The sequence below is a fragment of the Lolium perenne genome, chromosome 5 (assembly GCF_019359855.2).
Source record: "Lolium perenne isolate Kyuss_39 chromosome 5, Kyuss_2.0, whole genome shotgun sequence".
Lineage (NCBI taxonomy): Eukaryota > Viridiplantae > Streptophyta > Magnoliopsida > Poales > Poaceae > Lolium > Lolium perenne.
The window spans coordinates 204,477,860-204,496,684 of record NC_067248.2 but is presented as its reverse complement, the minus strand read 5'-3'; the positions used below and the strand labels follow the sequence as shown (position 1 = coordinate 204,496,684).

At 44.5% G+C, this 18,825-nt stretch overlaps 1 protein-coding gene across 8 annotated transcripts; it reads left to right on the top strand.

Moving 5' to 3' along the window:
• Positions 1-513: 513 nt before the first annotated feature.
• LOC127301434 (uncharacterized) lies at positions 514-17,016 on the top strand. 8 transcript variants are annotated; one of them, XM_071820271.1, is made up of 15 exons: positions 534-997; positions 2,707-3,049; positions 4,133-5,925; positions 6,019-6,146; positions 6,220-6,495; positions 6,623-6,753; positions 7,287-7,318; positions 7,657-7,731; positions 7,917-7,982; positions 8,067-8,204; positions 8,286-8,401; positions 8,489-8,764; positions 8,863-8,993; positions 10,119-10,160; positions 10,374-10,693. In XM_071820271.1, the coding sequence occupies exons 4-15, from the start codon at positions 6,027-6,029 to the stop codon at positions 10,477-10,479; spliced, it is 1,509 nt and encodes a 502-aa protein (XP_071676372.1). In that variant the 5' UTR covers positions 534-997; positions 2,707-3,049; positions 4,133-5,925; positions 6,019-6,026; the 3' UTR covers positions 10,480-10,693. The 8 variants fall into 8 exon arrangements, with proteins under 8 accessions (XP_071676376.1, XP_071676375.1, XP_071676372.1 ...); XM_051331676.2 differs by having other exon boundaries at positions 4,124-5,925; XM_071820270.1 differs by having other exon boundaries at positions 3,650-5,925.
• Positions 17,017-18,825: the final 1,809 nt, after the last annotated feature.

Below are 18,825 nucleotides of genomic sequence, written 5' to 3'. Positions count from 1 at the left end.
GGTTAGACCAACACATATGTATATTTACTTTAGGTAGTGTTTAACCCACCTCTTCTCTATCTCTATCTCTACTACTTAAAAAGAAGGAACGTGTTCCCCCTTCTCTCCCTATTCGTCGTCCTTTTGGTCGTCGCCGTCGCCCACCTGAATTTCGCAGAAAGGAAAGTAAAGAAAATCAGAAAGAAATCACCGCACCATTAGAAAGGAAAGTAAAGAAAATCAGAAAGAAATCATGGCACCATCAAAATTGAGTACCATTAGAAAGGAAATTTCACCAATTACACAATCATGACCGCAGATCAAAGAAGCCCATTATTTTAGGAATTTCTGGGATCCCGCACGAACACATAACTTTCCCCAGGGAACTCCACCGCATCATCAGGCAGGAAAAGAAAAGGAAATTACACAACATCGTGACCATAGGGAAACTCGGCCAATTACAGGAAACTTGCCCTAGATCAGAGAAGCCCAATTTTCCCTATTAATTGAAGAAATTACTGCTCCAGGATTATATACACGTATGATAGGCAATTCTCCCACTAATCACGTCCAATAATTGCTCCGTCCAGTGGGTCCCGTTGGAGTCCCCGGCCGCCGCTAGCTCCCACCAGCTCGTCCTCGGCACCAATGCCGACGACTCCCCCAACCACCTCATGCTCGTGGATGCCATGCTCCACGCCGCTGAGGGCGGCGCCGTCCCAGCCCCCTCTGAGTCCATCTTCCGCTCGGCGCGCCACCACAGCGAGATCAACCGCGCCCGGTGCATGCTGCAACATCCTTATACCGTGGCCACCAAGACCTACATCGATGAGTTGCACGTGTATCACCTTGCCGACGACGTTCAGAAGGCCGGTGCCCATGTCGTGCTCAGGGGCCATGGCGCAGCGGGTTACGGGCTGGCGTGGAGCCCGATGAAGGAGGGTCGCTGCTGAGCGGCTCGCATGGATCTCGCATCCGGAGTGGAGTCCCATTTATGGATGCGCAACAGGTGTTTGAGGTAATCTCCTCAACCAAATCATCATCTACCTCTGGTTTTCTCAGTAAAAGTGTGAATTATGCAATACTGGGTGATTTGGTTGATTTGTCGGTTTTCATCAGCGCCCAGGTGCAGAGCACCACCTCACGATATTGAGTGTTGCTCCTGCAAGTTTCGCTTGATGAAGATTGAAGTGGCAGTTTGTGGCTCACCGTAGCTCGTATGAAGCTAGATGTGGGCAATGGCATCAGGCCAGCTAATCTCCTGAATTTCACTAGAGCTGCGAGTTATTTAAGTTCGATTGCAAAAATTACTTTTTCTTACGATATATGACTTGGAGTCAATTATTTAAGTTATTGCCCATCAAATCTGAACAATATGGATGCGCATAGTCGCCATTATATAAAATCATACTTTGCCTCTAGATGCAATGCACAATAGTATAAATGTGTGTTCTACTGGTCCAAGTATCTGTACATATTACAACTTCATGACTAATGTTGAAACATATTATTCCTATAGGAATGGTTTAAGCACAAGTTCAGTTTGCAACGCTTGAGGTGCTCCGAGTTGCACTTATATTCTCCTAACTTTGGGAGCAATTTGTTTTCGAGTCAGATAAAATAATTGGTTCGGAATATGTGTGATGCCCAAATGTATAAGGGTTTTGACATGCTTATGCATACTTTTAGATACACATGATGTATACAAAGATTGGAAAGTTAGTGTTGAGTTTATCTTCTTTACTTTTGTGAGGTTCGCCAGAAATTTGGAGGTTGCTAGCAATACACCAATGCATTTTACAGATAAAATCATTTCCCATGCATGTTACTCCTCCTCCCGGTGGCGGCGGTGTAGCGATGGGGCCCTAGGGCGGCATCGCAGGGGATTTTCCTATAAAATAATATTTAGGTGTAAGACTATTGCTGATCCTAAAGTAACGGATTTTCCTTCATTTGCCATCTCAGCTTATTTACATAAGGATGCAAGCTGGGGACACACACACACACAATATGCAGTTTGCAAATTCAGTGATGTGTGGTATAGTCTGTTGTGACAAACAATGTCGATCTGATTTATGGTTCAGTTTAGCACTTACCTACACTCCTTGATTAAGCAACTAATGAAAGACCCCATTTACCTACTAACAATACCACAACAGTTTTAGAGAGGAGTTCCCATATGGCTGGTTAGACCAACACATATGTATATTTACTTTAGGTAGTGTTTAACCCACCTCTCTCTCCCTCTAATTGTGGTCTGAACTGAAATCATATAACCCATATTTTAAAATTTACCTAGAATCCTGAAACAAGTGTGTTTGCGTGTCTGAGCATGTGTGCATAATTAAACAGAGTGTGAAGAACACTAACAAATACTCTGGAATCTCTAATGAGTAATAGAACCTGCACTAATAGCTTCCTTTCCTGACTCAATATCGGCTCCTCTCTCATCCAACACACCTCATAACACATATGCAAGCATGGTTTCGTCCTATTCAGGGAAGGTTGTTGGAAGATGCCCAAATCCAATTGTGGTGGTGATCTCCTAATTCATGCATCAAATTACAGTTTATGGAGTAAACGGAAGATTACCACATAAGCAAGCTGGGTACCAATTCGTCCAATTCATGCATCATATTACAGTCTAGAGAGTAAATGGAAGATTACAATTGAAGCATAGTTCACCAATTTATTATTTTTATTTTGCCTTCTCTTTTATATCCTTAGTTCCTCACCTGGTTGGCTACTTGCTCGACCATCCACTCCAGTAGAGCGACCGGAATCAACAAGAATGGGCGGAGAACAGGATGGGCATGCGAGTCACTGTGCCAGCGGTGTGGAGTCAGGGAAGGCGCAGCTTGTCGGGATAGAGATGGAGCAGGAGGGGGCGCAGGACCTCGCCGGGGTGGTGGGAGGACATAGGAGAGGGCGCAGGACCACGTTGGGGTGATGGGGAGGCAGGTGAGGGTGCGCCGGGCATCGCCGGGGTGATGGGGAGGCAGCACGGGCCCTCGCTGTCGGCAGTGCGATTTAGTCAAGAATACCACATCCATCAATCTCGCAGTCAAATGTAAGTACTTCATATTTCTGTGATTTTTTCTCTCACACTAAACATTTGGGAGGGGGCAGTTGGCCACTGTGATTTCATATTTTGATAACACATAAACAACCTTGTTTGATTGCGAATCTATCTTGGCAGATACACGAAGTATTGGAATATCTATATGGCTATATTAGTGGAACATTAAAGCTCAACCTGAAGTGAATTTATTTGGCATGCTTAACTCCATTTCATATCTTGCTAATAAAAGCATATGGCAACGTCGAGGGCATCGAGTTCATTGCCTCATGTCTCCACATGGTCCAAAAATTCAATGCCCGTATGTTTTTGTTTCTGCGAAAATCCTGTGTAGTCTGAATCTTTGGTGGCACAATATTCTCTCAATTTTTTGTGCATAACAAATTTTCCTTACAGTTTATCTGCTTCTGCAATGTAGGCTTGGTTAGCACGTATGCAAACTATTATTGCTAGCAACCTGATGCGTGATCGAAATCTCTTCTGAAATTTCTCTTATTCTAAAAGCTATTTGACTAAAATGAAGTCAACAAATAGAGCAGTTGTATCATTCGCAATAGCAATCTAATTTTCCACTCAAAACAATCAAACTAGAATGAACCAAATAGACTGAAGAATTGAGATGTCCTTGGAGATCAACGTGGCAGCAGCGACGCGCTACTGTCCCGGTGCGGTGCATGTGACGAAAGTCCCTCTTCTTATTGAGAGGCAAGTAACCCGTTGAATTTCACTTTTGTATTCTATGACCTTTTGATCGAGCATGTCAGAAACACACATCAAATCGACTTGAAATAGAGTATATGAACTATGTTATGCCTGAGGCTTCAGATCCGAAAATATTTGCTTTCAATCTGTGTATGTTGCAGTAGAGAGGAAAGTTGTGGGGAACGTATGTGGAATTGATGTGCTTAATTAACTCAAAAGTTTCTTGATTTGTTTAGATGCAATCTTTATGGTTTCGCGGTGAGATTTCAGTGAAAATTTTCATGTACGAAAATGTTGGTTAACCTGACGATTAGTGTTATTTTTTATGCGTCATGGTAGAAAATATTAATTTTATTATTGTAGATTTTGCAGAATATAGCAGGTTAAGCTCGATGAAGACTTGAAGCGGTGATAACTAAGCTGTGATGGACCAAATTAGTTAGAAGTTGGTTTTCTTGATCACTTCAACATATAGGTGACATCTATATTTCTTTTCATGTGAATTTCTTTGAAATTAGTTGATTGAATGCAAATTTGATCAAACTGATTAGAAGTTTAGTTGGGACTTCACGGGCTGGAGCAGATGGATTTGGCATGCAAAGCTGTCTATCTTTCTTTCCATATGGAGTATTTGTGTTCGCTGGAAGTAGTGTTCTCGTGGCCATCTCAATAGAAGGTTAAATTTCTGCGTAAGTATGCACAGTTGTAGACGCGTTTAATATATGAAACTTAAGTAATAGTTCAGGTTTAGCTGATTGTGTGCTTTTTTTCCGCCTCCCTCTTAAGATGAAAGATGCAATAATGCTTTTGAACATTTAGTTGCAGTTTAGTAGTGCAATGTCAATGCTTATGTGAAAAAAAGTTATTCGTTATTGAGCATGTCCTTAGCAAATATATGTGAGATGTGGGAGACTTTTGATGAAATAGGGCATTTTACTTAATCAAGTCTTCATTTTAAATTTTGGTGTGGGAGTCTATAGTATTTTTTATTAATTTTTTTTCAGTGTATAAAGAAGGGAACTATAAATATGGAATATTTGAACACTATAAATGGGAAAAAGGGTAAAAAGAGACAGAAAGAACATGTTCAAGGATGATAGGAAAAAAATGCCGTTGTATATGTGGAGTATTATGTTTAGTGTAGAGTATTCAAAAACTATAAATATGGGATATTTGAACACATAAATGGTAAACTATGAGTGTCCTTGAATATCCCACCAAAATCAAATCGTTTTTGTTAATGTTTTGTTTTCCCGTGGCAACGCACGGGCATTTGTACTAGTTTGAAAGAAACAGCAAAACAAAGTAAGATGGAACACAAAAAAAAAATGCAGCCGCTGGGCCGGACCAGCAGCAAATAGGATTTACCCCCGTAGTCGCTGGGCCGGACCTCCTATTCATCAGGGACGCCACAGACGCCCGCGTGGATAGCAAGATGGGCCGGGGCCCAGCAAGCTTCTTCTTCCTCATCTCAGGTTGTCTTCAAAGCTAAAAAAAAAATCTCAGGTTGTCTTCTTTCTCCTTCACCTCCCCGAGCCCCCGCCTCCAACGCCGTCCGGCTCGCCTGCTGCCGCCACCCACGGCCGGCCCCGCTCCCCCGGTGCCTCTGCGAACCGCATTCTTCCATCTGCCGCCCACCCCCGGTCCGCCGCCGCCGCGGAACTCCCTCTAAACCCACCCACCTCCCCCAACTCCGGCGAACCCCCCCGCACCCCCGGAACCCTACGTCCGTCGCCGGTGATCCCCTACCCTAAGATCTTGGCCTCACCTCCGCCGGCGACGCCGCAGCCAGCCACGTCGTCCCCGTCTCCGGTGAGGTCCTGGCCTCGCCTACGCCGGGGACGCCGTGGCCAGCCGCGTCTTCTCCGTCTCCGGCGAGGTCTGTTTCTTCTTCTCCGGTGAGTATCCTCTCCCTAACAGGCCGAGGCCTATCCCGCTCCCTAGGCAGGTGCCTAAATTCCCCAGTTCGGAACGATGCTGAAGAGAAGGCGAGAATACGACTGCACAACAGGGAGTACTCACGCAAAAAAAAAAAGATTTGGTTGATACTTTGGAAGAGCAATTTGGCTGCTTGAACACTTCTGGTCAAGGTGTCTGGGGTGAACTCAGTAAAGAAGTTGCATCAAAATTGTCTAAAAGTGTTTTCGCCATTGCTTCTTTCGATGGTAATTTTTTGCTGGTATATGTGCGCCATTATTTCCCCTAGGCGTCTTTGCTCATCGTCAATGACTGACTGGAATTACGATCATGTTTACAAGGCGATGAAATGCGATGCTCATGCTCAGGCATAGTTATACATTGGAGACCACGCCTCATTACCTTGCTTACTTCGGCAAGTTTAGTGAGATCTCTTCACGATGAAAGCAAGATAGATGAGGACTTGACGGTTGGTGCTGCTAATCATGCTCATTTTACTTTTTCATTTGAGATACTGATTAAGTCTCGCTCTATTATGACAGATTAGAGTGTGGAATCAGCATCTTCATTATGTCGATGGGTGGTTGGAAAAATATGATTTGCATTATAATATTGCTCTTGTCAGCATTAAAGTCCGTGGTTTTGTTTGTCCAGCAAGTCTACATCATGAAATGCAACTTGAGTCAGGTAGCAAGGTAGTAGCTGTAGGATGTTTGTTTGACTCAAGGAAAGTGATGGCCACAAGTGGGATAGTGATGGACAAAGTGAGCAGATTTGGTAATGAGGAGTTTCTGAGTTCCACTTGTAAAATCAGTAAGGTACACCATTTTGATTTCTCTTATTCATGCGGTGGAATAAATTGTTATTGTACTCTTTCAGTAAGGCAATAGAAATGATATCTCTTCTTGCTTACCCTTGTTCACTGTCATTTTATTTATCTGCTAGGCTGGGACTGGAGGGCCACTTGTTGATTTCAATGGAAATTTTCTTGGCATGAACTTGTACGATGCAGAGCAAACAACCGTTCTTCGAAGAAATATAATTATCAAATGTTTGGAGCGTCTTGGAATATTTCAGTAAGTCTCCTTGTACTTTATGAGCTAAAGCTTCTCCATTACCATGCATGCTTGTGAGTCTTGTGAGTTTGACACCCCCAGTAATTTAGAACTCTTATTTCATTTGCGTCAAGCCTGTTCAAACACATCCTGTAGTGTATCGATGCTAGGTGTTACTGAAGCTTAATTAACTCAATTGTTGTGAAAGTCTAGGTTTTCTCATATCAGAAAAGAGAACCCAAAATATTACTGCTGTGCTAGGTTATGTGTGAAATTACATATAAGGAGACATGATTTTTTTGCATTAAAAATATATCTAAATAGTAATTGGTTCTTCACTACCATGTGTAAGCATGTGCTCTCATTTAGTTTTTTTGTTTGAACAAATATATGAACATACTCATGTTTATGAGTCCTCTAGATGTGAGTTCTCTAGATGTGCTATGTAATCAGTTATTTCTCTGTTCTATGGAATATTTTAGCCACGCGACTCCTATCTTTTGATTAAGCACTTCTATGGAGTTATTATAACATATTTGTACATTGTAATGCAGGCCTCAAAATAAGCAAGGAGGTGGTTGCACAAGTAAGGATAAAATTGCACTATCAGTCGCTTAGAACTCTCAGTTATTATCACACAATTCTTGTTTGTCAATCCTAACTGTAGCGCAAGGATGGTTCTAATCAGTGGCATGCTAAGTTCTCTAAGTTGACTGTGATCTCTGTGCTAATCACTTCACCTTTTTCCTTGAAATAAATCACATAATCTCGTTTCTTAAATTAAAGTAATAAACCACTTCACCTTGTTCCTTAAAAAAGACCACTTTCACACTATTCACTTATTAGTCCCATTGTATGCTGCATGATAATATACTACTGCATGAGCTTGTGTATCCAGTCTTTCATCCATCTTTTCCATCATAGGTGACATAATGGTGAGAAGCACAAACAATGACAATGGTGTATATCTTTATGCAAATTCTTACTTCGACCCAGAAGGTGAATCTTTAATGACTGCTGAAATGTAAATTAGTATGCAAGTTGCTACCGTATCCTAATGCTACTTATTGATCATTGTTGTTCATAATTTCTACAAGTAAGATAGAATGTTAGTTTTATATTGGTACTTGGGATCCTAGTTTTGATATATCAGCTGCGCTAATTGGTTGACCTTGTTTCCCTAGTACCTATTGATACAGTACATAAAAAGCTGCGCTCACTTGGTTATCCCATGCCCGAAAAAAATTGTGGTGAGTTGTGGATTCCTTTTTACCGACCTTTTTATAGCTTTGTTCTACTTCTTACTATCGTGCTGTGTCACATTTTTTAACCAGGAGGCATGAGATTAATTAATCGTTTTGAAGAGAAATTTCCCTATGTGGATGGTTCTTGTCGCAGTGTCATGAAGGACCTCAGTGAAGAAGTTGCTTTAAATTTGTCTTGCAGTGTTGTCTCACTTGCTTCTTTCAAAGGTGAATATACTAATAATATGTGATTTTCCTCATTTGTATTTGATCATCAGCAGTTAATGATCTGAAATATGTCATGTGCAGGGAATACCAGGTTATTTGCATGCACTGGCATACTTATAGAACACACGAGTGTTCTGACGTCTGCAAGCTTAGTCAGGTCTTCTGATGATGAAAATAAAATTGATAATGACTTGAGGGTTAGTATTGCTAATTATTCTTCAGTATTTATGCTTGTTCAATAACATACAGTGCGTCAGTGCGTAGGTCTAACTTTAACATCGCAGATTGAAGTGCGTCTTCCCAACAAACAATGTGTCACAGGAAAACTGCAGCATTATAGTTTACACTATAATCTCGCTGCAGTAAATATCATGGCCTCTCCTGATCTTCATACAGCAAAGCTCTATCATGATGTACAATTTGAGCCCTGTTGTAAGGTGGTAGCTGTGGGCCGCATCTTTGCAAGTGGCTCATTAACAGCCACAAGTGGAATGTTGACTGACGAACCGAGCAAATTTGATTGCACAGAGCTGTTGACCTCCACATGTAAAATCACAAAGGTACGCGGTGGTCTGGGTGCCTTAATCTGTTTTTCTTGACTGTCATCTTATCCAATATAATATAATCATTGTACAATGTTACTTGCTTTTTGTGTTAGGCTGGGATTGGAGGACCCCTTTTTGATTTTGATGGGAACTTTATTGGCATGAACTTTTATGATGAGGAAAACACTCCATTCATACCTAGGAACATAATTCTGAAATGCCTGAGGCATTTTGAGACAAAAAGGTATGTCTTACAGTGTTAATTTAGATTTGTGTGGCATGCAAGTACATGAAATACTTCCACTTGCAAATACTCAAGTTTCAGGGAACTCCAGTACCTCCACTTGCAAATACTTCAAAAAATTAAATATTGCTGAAGCTGGTTCTGTTGTGAGCGCAACATCATATTTTTTTTTCGAGAAAACGCAAAAAGCCTTTGCGTTTCATTTCATTGAAAAAGAAGAAGGAGAACAATGTTTTTTGGAGTTACAACCCAGGCATAGAAAGGACATCAAAAGATTAATGTACATCCCAGGTGCTCGGCAGGATGGCACGCAGGCCTAGTGCGCCGGCCCTGGCCCATAGGTTGGCCTCGTCCCGTATCTTGGCGGTGACGTCGTTGATGGAATTAGCTCAAAGACCTATATCTTTTCTGACTGAATTTAAGACCATTTCCTAGAATCTTGAAAACTATTTGCTAGTTTGTGGCAAGTTTGGTTGACCTATGTACCACTTTAATTTGGAACTCGAGTCCTCTTGGGTTTTACACTTTCTCGGCCATTTTGACATTATTTTATAAATCATCTTGGTTGGAGATGTCACACTGATGCACTGATGTTGCATGATTATAATGATGTTTGTGTGGTCCTTAGCTCGATAAGTTAGAGCTTAGGTAAAGGATAGAGCATTTCTAGTACTCCTTCAGTCGCAAAAAGGATGTCTTAGATTTGTCTAAATTTGGATGAATCTAGACACTTTCCTGAAAAGGATGTCTTAGATCTGTCTAGATTCAATGTATTTATATACTAAATAGTGTCTAGATTCATCCAAATTTAGAAATATGTCTAGATTCATCCAAATTTAGACAAATCTAAGATATCTTTTTTGGGGAGGGAGTAGCTCCAATGCCTATGGTGAAATGTGGGCTTTTGATGAGTTTTCCCCTAATCTCTGCACTTCTCCCACACCTGTCCTACTGTTTGGACCACAAGAATCCCACTCATGTCCTATTCTCTCTATCAAGTCCATAAACGTCAGGACTGTCTTGCATTTCAAATAGCCCAGCTTGTAAATACAATCACATGCTCTGTATGCTATGTAAGTGCAATTCTTTTGGATGCTAAAGCTGTAATTGTGTGGTGTTTGACAGGACCATTACTACCAGCAGTACTGTAGACTGTAATTTAAACAGGTTCGAACATGTCTCAGAACTTTTATTACTACCTCTGTCCATAAATAAATGCCAAAAGTTTGTGTAAATTTGAATGTATCTAGACACGATTTAGTGTATAGATACATCCGAATTTAAATAAATCTTTGGCATCTATTTATGGACGGAGGGAGTACTACAGTGTTTTACACGAATTTACTCATCGGCTTACTCTAAAATGTTTCTTCTTGACAGATGGCCAGTGCCCAAACCTTGTTGGGTTTATCCGGCGAGTGACTGGGATTTGGGCGTGTACCAGAAGATCAATTTGAGAGCAGCTCCACTTCCAATGTTGCTTTAACTTACTACATTCAGCTAGCCTTGCGGCGCTCACTTGAGCTGCTTCCGCCCTGATCTAGGCAGTGTTGAGCATTAGATAGAATAACTTGTTTTGGTTCCTGATGTATCTGCTAGCAAGTGCTGAACCATTCTGTCTCATGGGAACTTTGATTTGTACATGAGCTGTGCCAGTGTTACAATACACGAGTTGCACTGCAAACACCATGCACCAAAAGGCTCTTTGTTTTACCATTTAAACTTTTCACATGTTGAAGGAGTTTGGGGTTTTTGGTTCACGCCACCTCCAACGGGCCGCAGACAGACAATATTCTGTCCGTTGTATGCGTTTCCAAAAACGAGGCCCAATGGTGAACCGTAATTAAGAGCAAACGCAATTTTGTTTGTTTAGCCCGCAATTGCAGCCCAAATTTTTTACCGCAAACACGATGATGTTTTTGTCCCAAATTTGGGCTGGGTCTAGTGCTCGTTGGCGCTAGATTGGAATAGATACATAACGTAACATTGGAAGCTGCATGTAAGAGCATCTCCACCCGTCTCCTCGACGAGATCCCCATGACGCTATTTTTTCCCATCCGGATGAACGAAAACGGCCCAATCGCGCCCCCGACTCCTCGATTTCATCTGGATTAGGCCTTTCATCCTTCCGGAGAGCCCAGGTCATCCCCGCCCCCTGGGAGCGCTCGGGGACTCCGGACGAGAGAAAAGCGCGGGAACCATCTGGTGGCCCCGACCTGTCGGAGACAAAGGTCTGGTTTCTACGATAATACCCTCGTCTTCCCGATAGATGGCACACGTGCGTTTCCGGCGAAATTTGTAATTCTACGGCAATACCCTCGTCGAACGAAAGCTTTGAGTGCAACATAGACAAATTGCATATAAACCTTCGAATAAACATAAAAATTACATATAAAAACTTTAAAATAAACTTAAACTACTTCTTCTTCCTAGATGGCCCCGCCTCATCGTCCTGGCGGCGACGCTTTCGGCTCGACACATCCTCCGAAGAGCCGGTGTCCTTCGACGTGTCGGAGGAAGTTGAGCCCTCCTCGTCGCTCGCTGGCGCCTTCGCGTTCGCCCGGGCCTCCGCGTCCTCAGCCTCCTCCTCCTTCTCCTCCTCAGCCTCTTCCTCGGCCTGCTCCTCGGCCTCTTCGTCCTTGTCGTTGCCTATTCGACGGTACCTCGGAGGAGGGATCCTCACGAGGGGGAGAAGAAGTAGGGGTCATTGGGCGGAGAGTCCTCGGGACGGTGGTAAACGATTTACCCAGTTTCGGAACAACTGCTCGGAGACAGGGCCTACTGCTGCTTGTCTGGAATTATCTGGGCGCTTTCGCGTTGTTACAATGAGTTGTGGTTGTGTCTCTAGGGCTCCCAGGATCCGGCTTATAAAGGCGCACGGATCTAGGGTTTACATGGAGAGTCCTAGCCGGAATACAAGTCACCTAACTATGGTACAATATCTTGCCGTGCACGTCAAGGATCCGCCTTCCCTTGTATGTCGTACCAGATCCGGCTACCCCTGATGGGCCAGGCCGGATCCGACTTCCAATGTCGGTCCGGTGGATCCGGCTCCTTGTTCCTAGGCTGGACTTCATCCTTCTTGATCTACAACAACTGAGCCGCCCGATGGGCCTCATGCCACCTTCGTCGTCTATGGGCCACCCGGGCTTGCCGGATCCAGGCACTGTCGATGGTACACCCATGAAGTATACCCACAACAGTAGCCCCCAGAGTTCTCCGAGATTCACCTCCTGTTTCCGCCTTGCTAAAGCTTCGTGGCTTCTGACAATCCTCTCGGTAACATGGGGAAACTTGAAGAACTCAAACTTCACCTTTTCTTCTTTTCCAACTTTCAAGTCGGAAAAAACCTTTATCCCGCGGGACTTCATCCATCGACATCATTTTTACAATGCGTCTCCGGGTTACTCCCCTGCTGAGATAACAGTTGACAGTTTTCAAACTGCTACCCGGAACCTTGAAAAGTTCAAATGGTTACGCCAATCTTGGCGCCATTTTTGGGTGATTTGAGCGGTAACTTATCCTTAGCCATTTTCACTGCTTAGGGTTTTCGACACGTGTCAGCCGTCCAACGGCGCGACGCTTTTGTTCCGACCACAGGATGCGGAGCACGAATCTCTTCCCCCAGCCTATAAATATCCCACCGTTCACCCCTAATCAACCATTCGCCCCCCTTTTCACCTCTCAACACAGCGCCGCCTCCGAGCTCCTCCTCCGCAGCACCGGAGTTCGTCGGAAGATCGCCGGAGTCCAATTGCCTCCGTGAGCTGTTCATCGAGTTCGTCCTGTTCTTAAGTCCGGCGAGCCACCGCAGCGAAAACTTCACCGCCGACGACTCCGACCACCGCGGAATCCATTCCGGTAAGTCCTTCGAGCTCCACCTTCTCGCCGTACTTGGTAGGGATGACTAGGGCGTTAATAATGGATCCGGCTAAGTTTAGTCAACTCGCATTTTCTTGTAGATGTCTTCTTAGACTCCGCCTCCATCAACGTCTGAGCCGATCATGGCGACGCCAATCTCCTCCGCCCCTCCTCCCTTCGCCCCAGTCCAGCTGGAGCCTTCAAAGGACTCCGACAAAGACATCGAGGGTGCCTCGGCGAATCCGGAAGAAGCTACCGGAGCCGATCAAACGGAAAAGAAGGCGGAAGAAGCTACCGCCAAGAAATCCAAGGCTCGCTCGCGAGACAGTGAAGCCAAGGGAAAGTGGTGGCCCTGCACCACCACAGAGACCGAGCTCCGCAACCTCGAGGCGGAGGGATTCATGAGGCCCGGATCCTGGCGTACGGTTCCGGATTATCCAGCTCCCGAAGCCGGAGAATGGGTGGTGACCAAGGCGCTCGTCGAGCGAGGCTTCTCCTTTCCGCCTAGCGACTTCTTCTCGGAAATCCTGAAGGCGTATGAACTTCAACCTCACAACATCTCGCCGAACTACATCTTGGCCATCAACAACCATGGGACGCTGTGTGAAGGCCACCTTCGGGTAACCCCGAAACTCTCTCTCTTTCAGTACTATTTCTCCGTCAAGAAGGAGAAAATCTCGCAGACTTCCACTCTGGCTACCTACCGTAGCATTACCTTCAAGCTCCGTCCCGGCCGCGTGTACCCGCACACAGACCGCCATGAGTCCGTGCGGTACTGGTCCGGCAACTTCTTCTACCTAAAGGATGTCTCCGATCCAGCTTCCCCGAGGGTGCTGCCGGACTTCAAGGATGGTCCCCCCAGCGAGACTCCGGCCTGGACCCAATGTCCCCATCTGTCCGAGTCTCCTCAATTGACTCGAGCAGTAAGGCGGATCTGCAAGCTGACGGACGAGGGACTGTCAGGGAAGGACCTTACGATGTCCTGGTTCACGAAGCGGATCTAGCCCCTACACATTGGGACCGCCTAATGTTCCAGTACACGGGACGCGGCGACCTCGTGCTCGCCTCTAAGGACAACCTTTCCGCCGACGCCTTGGACAAGCGGATCCGGGTAATGCTCAAGGTCCCACGTGACCTCCGGATCCATGTGTGCAGTAACGATATCCACACCAACAGCTCCGGGATCGCGGTACGCTCCTTGTCTTAACCATCGGTTCCTTTTTTGTCTTTGCAATATTTGCCTAAGTGTTTGTTATGTGACTAGCTTGAGGCCCTCGAGGAAAAAGATCTCGGAACTCTAACCCGGGTCCCTCACGCGGGCAACACCGACCCGGAAGTCGCGTCCGACGCGGAGGCCCCTGAGGCTTCGGCTCCTACCAAGAGGAAAAGGGGTGCTTCCTCGGCCCAGCCGCCAAGCATGCCCGCGAAGTGCCAAGCACCGCGGCTAACCGGAAAGCGGAGGCGGAGAAGAAGCGCCTCAAACTAATTGACACCAGCAAGCAGTCCCAGCCCAACATCGACTAGTTTTTCTTGTCGTTCACGTAAGTGCTTGATTTCCGTCTAAAATTCTTTCGCTACTGTAAGCCAGCATATGCTAAGTGTTATGCCTTCCTTGTATGCAGCAAGAGTTCCGGAAGCAAGCCCCCCAAGAACCCCAAGAAGAAAACCAAGCCGTCTTCGGCCTCAATGCCCGTTACCCCGCAAGTGGAGGCTCCGCCAAAGCCTTCTTCGTCTGCCGCGCCGAATCCAAAGGACGTCATCAACCTTGATGACCTTCCTGAGGATCCAACTGCTGAATCCGGCAAAGGCGAGTCCGGCAAAGACGCGTCCTCGTCTCATCCTCCACCTGAGCAACCAGATGTCACTTCGGCTGAAGCTACGACTAATGATGCCAAACAAAAATTGCCATTAAGTGGTGCAACTGGTACGCCCCAGACGCATCCACACTTGTTTCCGATTCTCCAAAAGGTTCCCCTCTCCCAACGCCATGCGGAACAGTCACATCTGATGAACGAGGTGTGGGGGAGCCCGGAAACGGAAGAGCAAGTGCTGACGAAACTTGAGGGCGAGATCAAGGTTTTCTTTGCCCAACACAAGCACGTGCGCCAGGTAACACTAGCCCCCAAGCATTGGGTTAGAAATTTTTCCGAGTAACATGTGTGAGCCGATGCTTTAACTGTGCACCTTAGCGGAAACTTAAAATTTTCCCAGCATAAGGATTTTAACTTCTCGTCCAGCCCCCATAATTTTGAATTTCCGGCTAACTTCTACCTGCTTCTCAGAACACTCGGAAACTGCATGAAGATCTGCGCGTACATGTGCTCAGGGGCGGATCTCAATGAGGCTACCCTGATGCACAGGCATACGGTAAGCAAAAAAAATTACTAGCACTTGGCGTCAAAAAGTGGGTCGTGCATCAGGCTTGGCCCAGACTCACTTTAGCTGAATGGAAACATGTCGAGGAAAGACTTCAGAAGCGTTTATCAAGTTGGAAAGGAAAGTTACTATCTCTAGGTGGGCGGTTGGTTCTTATTAACTCAGTACTACGTAATATGGTACTGTATATGATTTCCTTCTTCCAGTTGCCTAAAGGAGTATTGCGACGGTTGGATTATTTCCGATCTAGATTCTTTTGGTAAGGAGATAGCGAGAAAAAGAAATACCAACTGGCTAAATGGAATGTAGTTTGCCGACCAAGAGACCAGGGAGGACTTGGAATTCATGATCACGAGATCAAGAATTGAGCCCTACTTGGAAAATGGTTATTTAAGCTTCTTTCAGAAGAAGGTATATGGCAAACAATTCTCAAAAGAAAGTATGTAGGCTCGAAGGCTTTGTCCCAGGTGATATGGAAACCTGGCGACTCACACTTTTGGGCTGGTCTTATGGCGACTAAGAAATTCTTCTTCCCATATACATCTTTCTCAATTAAGGATGGATCTCAAATAAGGTTCTGGGAAGACAAGTGGTTAGGGAACACCACTCTTCGGGAACAGTATCCAGCTTTATATAGTATTGTACGCCACAAATCCGATACCCTGGCAACGGTGATGCAAAATTCACCATTGGAAATGGCTTTCAGACGTGACCTCATAGGTCCCAGGCTTGTGGCCTGGAATACCTTGCTTCAACGACTCGAGAGGGTCCAGCTGTCGTACGGGTCTGATGTGGTTCGATGGAATCTAGATGAGAGCGGTAAATTCTCTGTTGATTCTATGTATAATGCGTTGATCCAATCCGATACGCCAGTTTTTAAGAATACAAAAATCTGGTCTATGAAGATTCCATTGAAGACGAAGGTCTTTGCTTGGTATCTTCGTAGGGGGTAATTCTTACTAAGGACAATCTTGTTAAGCGTAATTGGAAAGGTAGTAAAAGTGTGTTTTTGTCTTCATGATGAGACTATCAACCACCTTTTCTTCGAGTGCAAATTTGCGAGATCTATATGGTCAATAACCCAAATAGGTTCTACCTTATACCCACCTCGGAGCGTGGCACATCTTTTTGGTAGCTGGCTCAATGGGGTGGAGCGTAGGTTTAAAACTTTTATTCGGGTGGGGGCGATCGCCATTATTTGGTCGCTATGGCTATGTAGAAATGACAAGATTTTCCATGATATTAACTCTTCATGTTTGCAGGTTATCTACCGGTCCACCGCTTTTTGCTCCGTTCATGGTCTTTGCTTCAACGCATAGAGAACCGCGACCTCTTTATGGAGGTATCTACACGATTGGAGGATGTGGCGAAGGATATTTTTTCCCAACATGGATGGCGGCGTAATCTACGGATAGAGCCTTCTGCGCTATAGACGCTCTCTTTGTTTTCGCTGTTTTCAGTGTTTCATGTAATGGTCTGATACTATGTGTGAGTGCGGCTGTGTGCATCAGGTTACGCAGAGGCCGGGTGTAATACTTTTTCTAAAGTAATGAAAGCGCCCTTTATCGAAAAAACTTGATTTTTGCGTTAGGCTGGGATTGGAGGACCCCTTGTTGATTTTGATGGGAACTTTATTGGCATGAAATTTTATGATGAGGAAAACACTCCATTCGTACCTAGGAACATAATTCTGGAATGCCTGAGGCATTTTGAGACAAAGAGGTATGTCTTACCGTGTTAATTTGGATTTGGTGTGACATGCAAGTATTTGTCCCTTGCATAAGTACTCAAGTTTCAGGGAACTCCACTTGCAAAAAAATCAAACAATTACAATATTTCCTAATTTTAGATCATTTCCTAATTTTGGAAATTATTTGCTAGTTTGTGTTAAGTTTGGTTGACCTACGCACCGCTCATGGATTTCGAGTCGAACGACTTGTCGACGAGTCGCATTTGCAAGGTCCACTCAACTCATTTGATGAGTCGATCAACTAGTCTTGACTAGTCCAGGTTTGATAATTTTTTCCATTCCCCGCCCCCTTCCCATTTTTAAACTACTGAATCAATAGAGAATATGCATTCTGGCCAGATCTTGATGATAGATTGAAGCTGCAATGCAATCTGCGTGGCAAAAAGTTTGTTATGGGCCTTATAGGATGAAGAAGCATCTTGCTGGGGTTGGGGGGCGGGGGGATTAAAGTGGTCAATATGTGCACCAAAACAACCCCTGCAATTCAAAAAGAGATGCGTGAATTGTCCAGTTTTTCCCCCACTCCCCTGTCCCCATCCTTATATTATATCCTACATATACATATTACTAATTTAGTATTAAACATGAGTCTTGCTGAGACAAGCTAGTCTCTGAGTCGCTGCCCCAGAACGACTCGAAATCCATGGTACCGCTATAATTTGGAACCCGAGTCCTCTTGGGGTTTACACTTTCTCGACCATTTTGACATTATTTGATGACTCATCTTGGTTGGAGATATCACACTGTTTATGCACTGATGTTGTAAACAACGATTGTAAGCTACTTGGTCTCAGTTATCTATAAAGCTCTTTGTTTTCTCAAAAAAAAGTTAGCTCGATAAGTTGAAGCTGAGGTAGAGAATATAGCATATATAGTAGCTCCAAGGCTCCAACGCCTATGGAGAAATACAGGCTTTTGATGAGTTCGTCCTTAATCTCTGCACTTCTCCCACACCCGTCCTACTGTTTTTACCACAATAAACCCGCTCATGTTCTGCTTTTTCTCTCTGTCAAGCCCATAAACGTCAGGTGCTGTCCTACATGTCAAATAGCCCAGCTTGTAAATACAATCAATTGCTCTGTATGCATTGCAAATGCAATTCTTGTGGATGTTAAAACTGTAATTTTGTGGTGTTTGACAGGAGCATTACGGCCAGCAGTACCAACGTAGACTGTAATTTAAACAGGTTTGAGCATGTCTCAGAACTATTATTGCTGCAATGTTTTACATGAATTTACTCATCGGCTTATTATACTCTTAAAAATCTCTTCGTAATCTCTTCCTGACAGATGGCCAGTGCCCAAACCGTATTGTGTTTATCCGGCGAGTGACTGGGATTTGGGCATGCACCAGAACATTGATCTGAGAGCAGCCCCACCTCCAATGTTGCTTTAAATTGCCTAGAATCAGCTGTCCTTTCAGCCTGCATCATGATAAATACCACCATGCCCTTGCGCTAATCGATTAAGCTGTTTCTGTCCTGATCTAGATAGTGTTGAACATTAGATAGGATAACCTGTTTGTTTTTGTTCCTGATACATTTGCTAGCAAGTGACCATTCGGTGACTCATGTGAACTTTGACTTGCACATGAGCTGTACCAGTTTGACTGAAGTGTCAGACTCATGTGTGCGGTAGTCACCTTGTTTAGCAGCTCCGGCTTGTATGTTCATTGTAAGGCTTTTGCCGGTCTTTGTTGAATAAATGAAAGAGTAGATTCCAATTTGGCGAAGTATCCAGTGAAAACTGGAATTCAGTGCAAATCTGGAAACTTCCTATATGGGCCGTTGGACGTGACACAACACATTACTTCCAATGGCACAGATCTCATGTAAGGCTTACATGA

Excerpts from the sequence above, each read along its gene's own strand:
- LOC127301434 (XM_071820273.1), top strand. The coding sequence starts at position 6,027 with ATGCGATGCTCATGCTCAGGCATAGTTATACATTGGAGACCACGCCTC. Across the intron at positions 8,402-8,488 it reads AAATTGATAATGACTTGAGG|ATTGAAGTGCGTCTTCCCAA; the intron begins GTTAGTATTGCT and ends TTAACATCGCAG. Across the intron at positions 8,765-8,862 it reads CCACATGTAAAATCACAAAG|GCTGGGATTGGAGGACCCCT; the intron begins GTACGCGGTGGT and ends TTTTTGTGTTAG.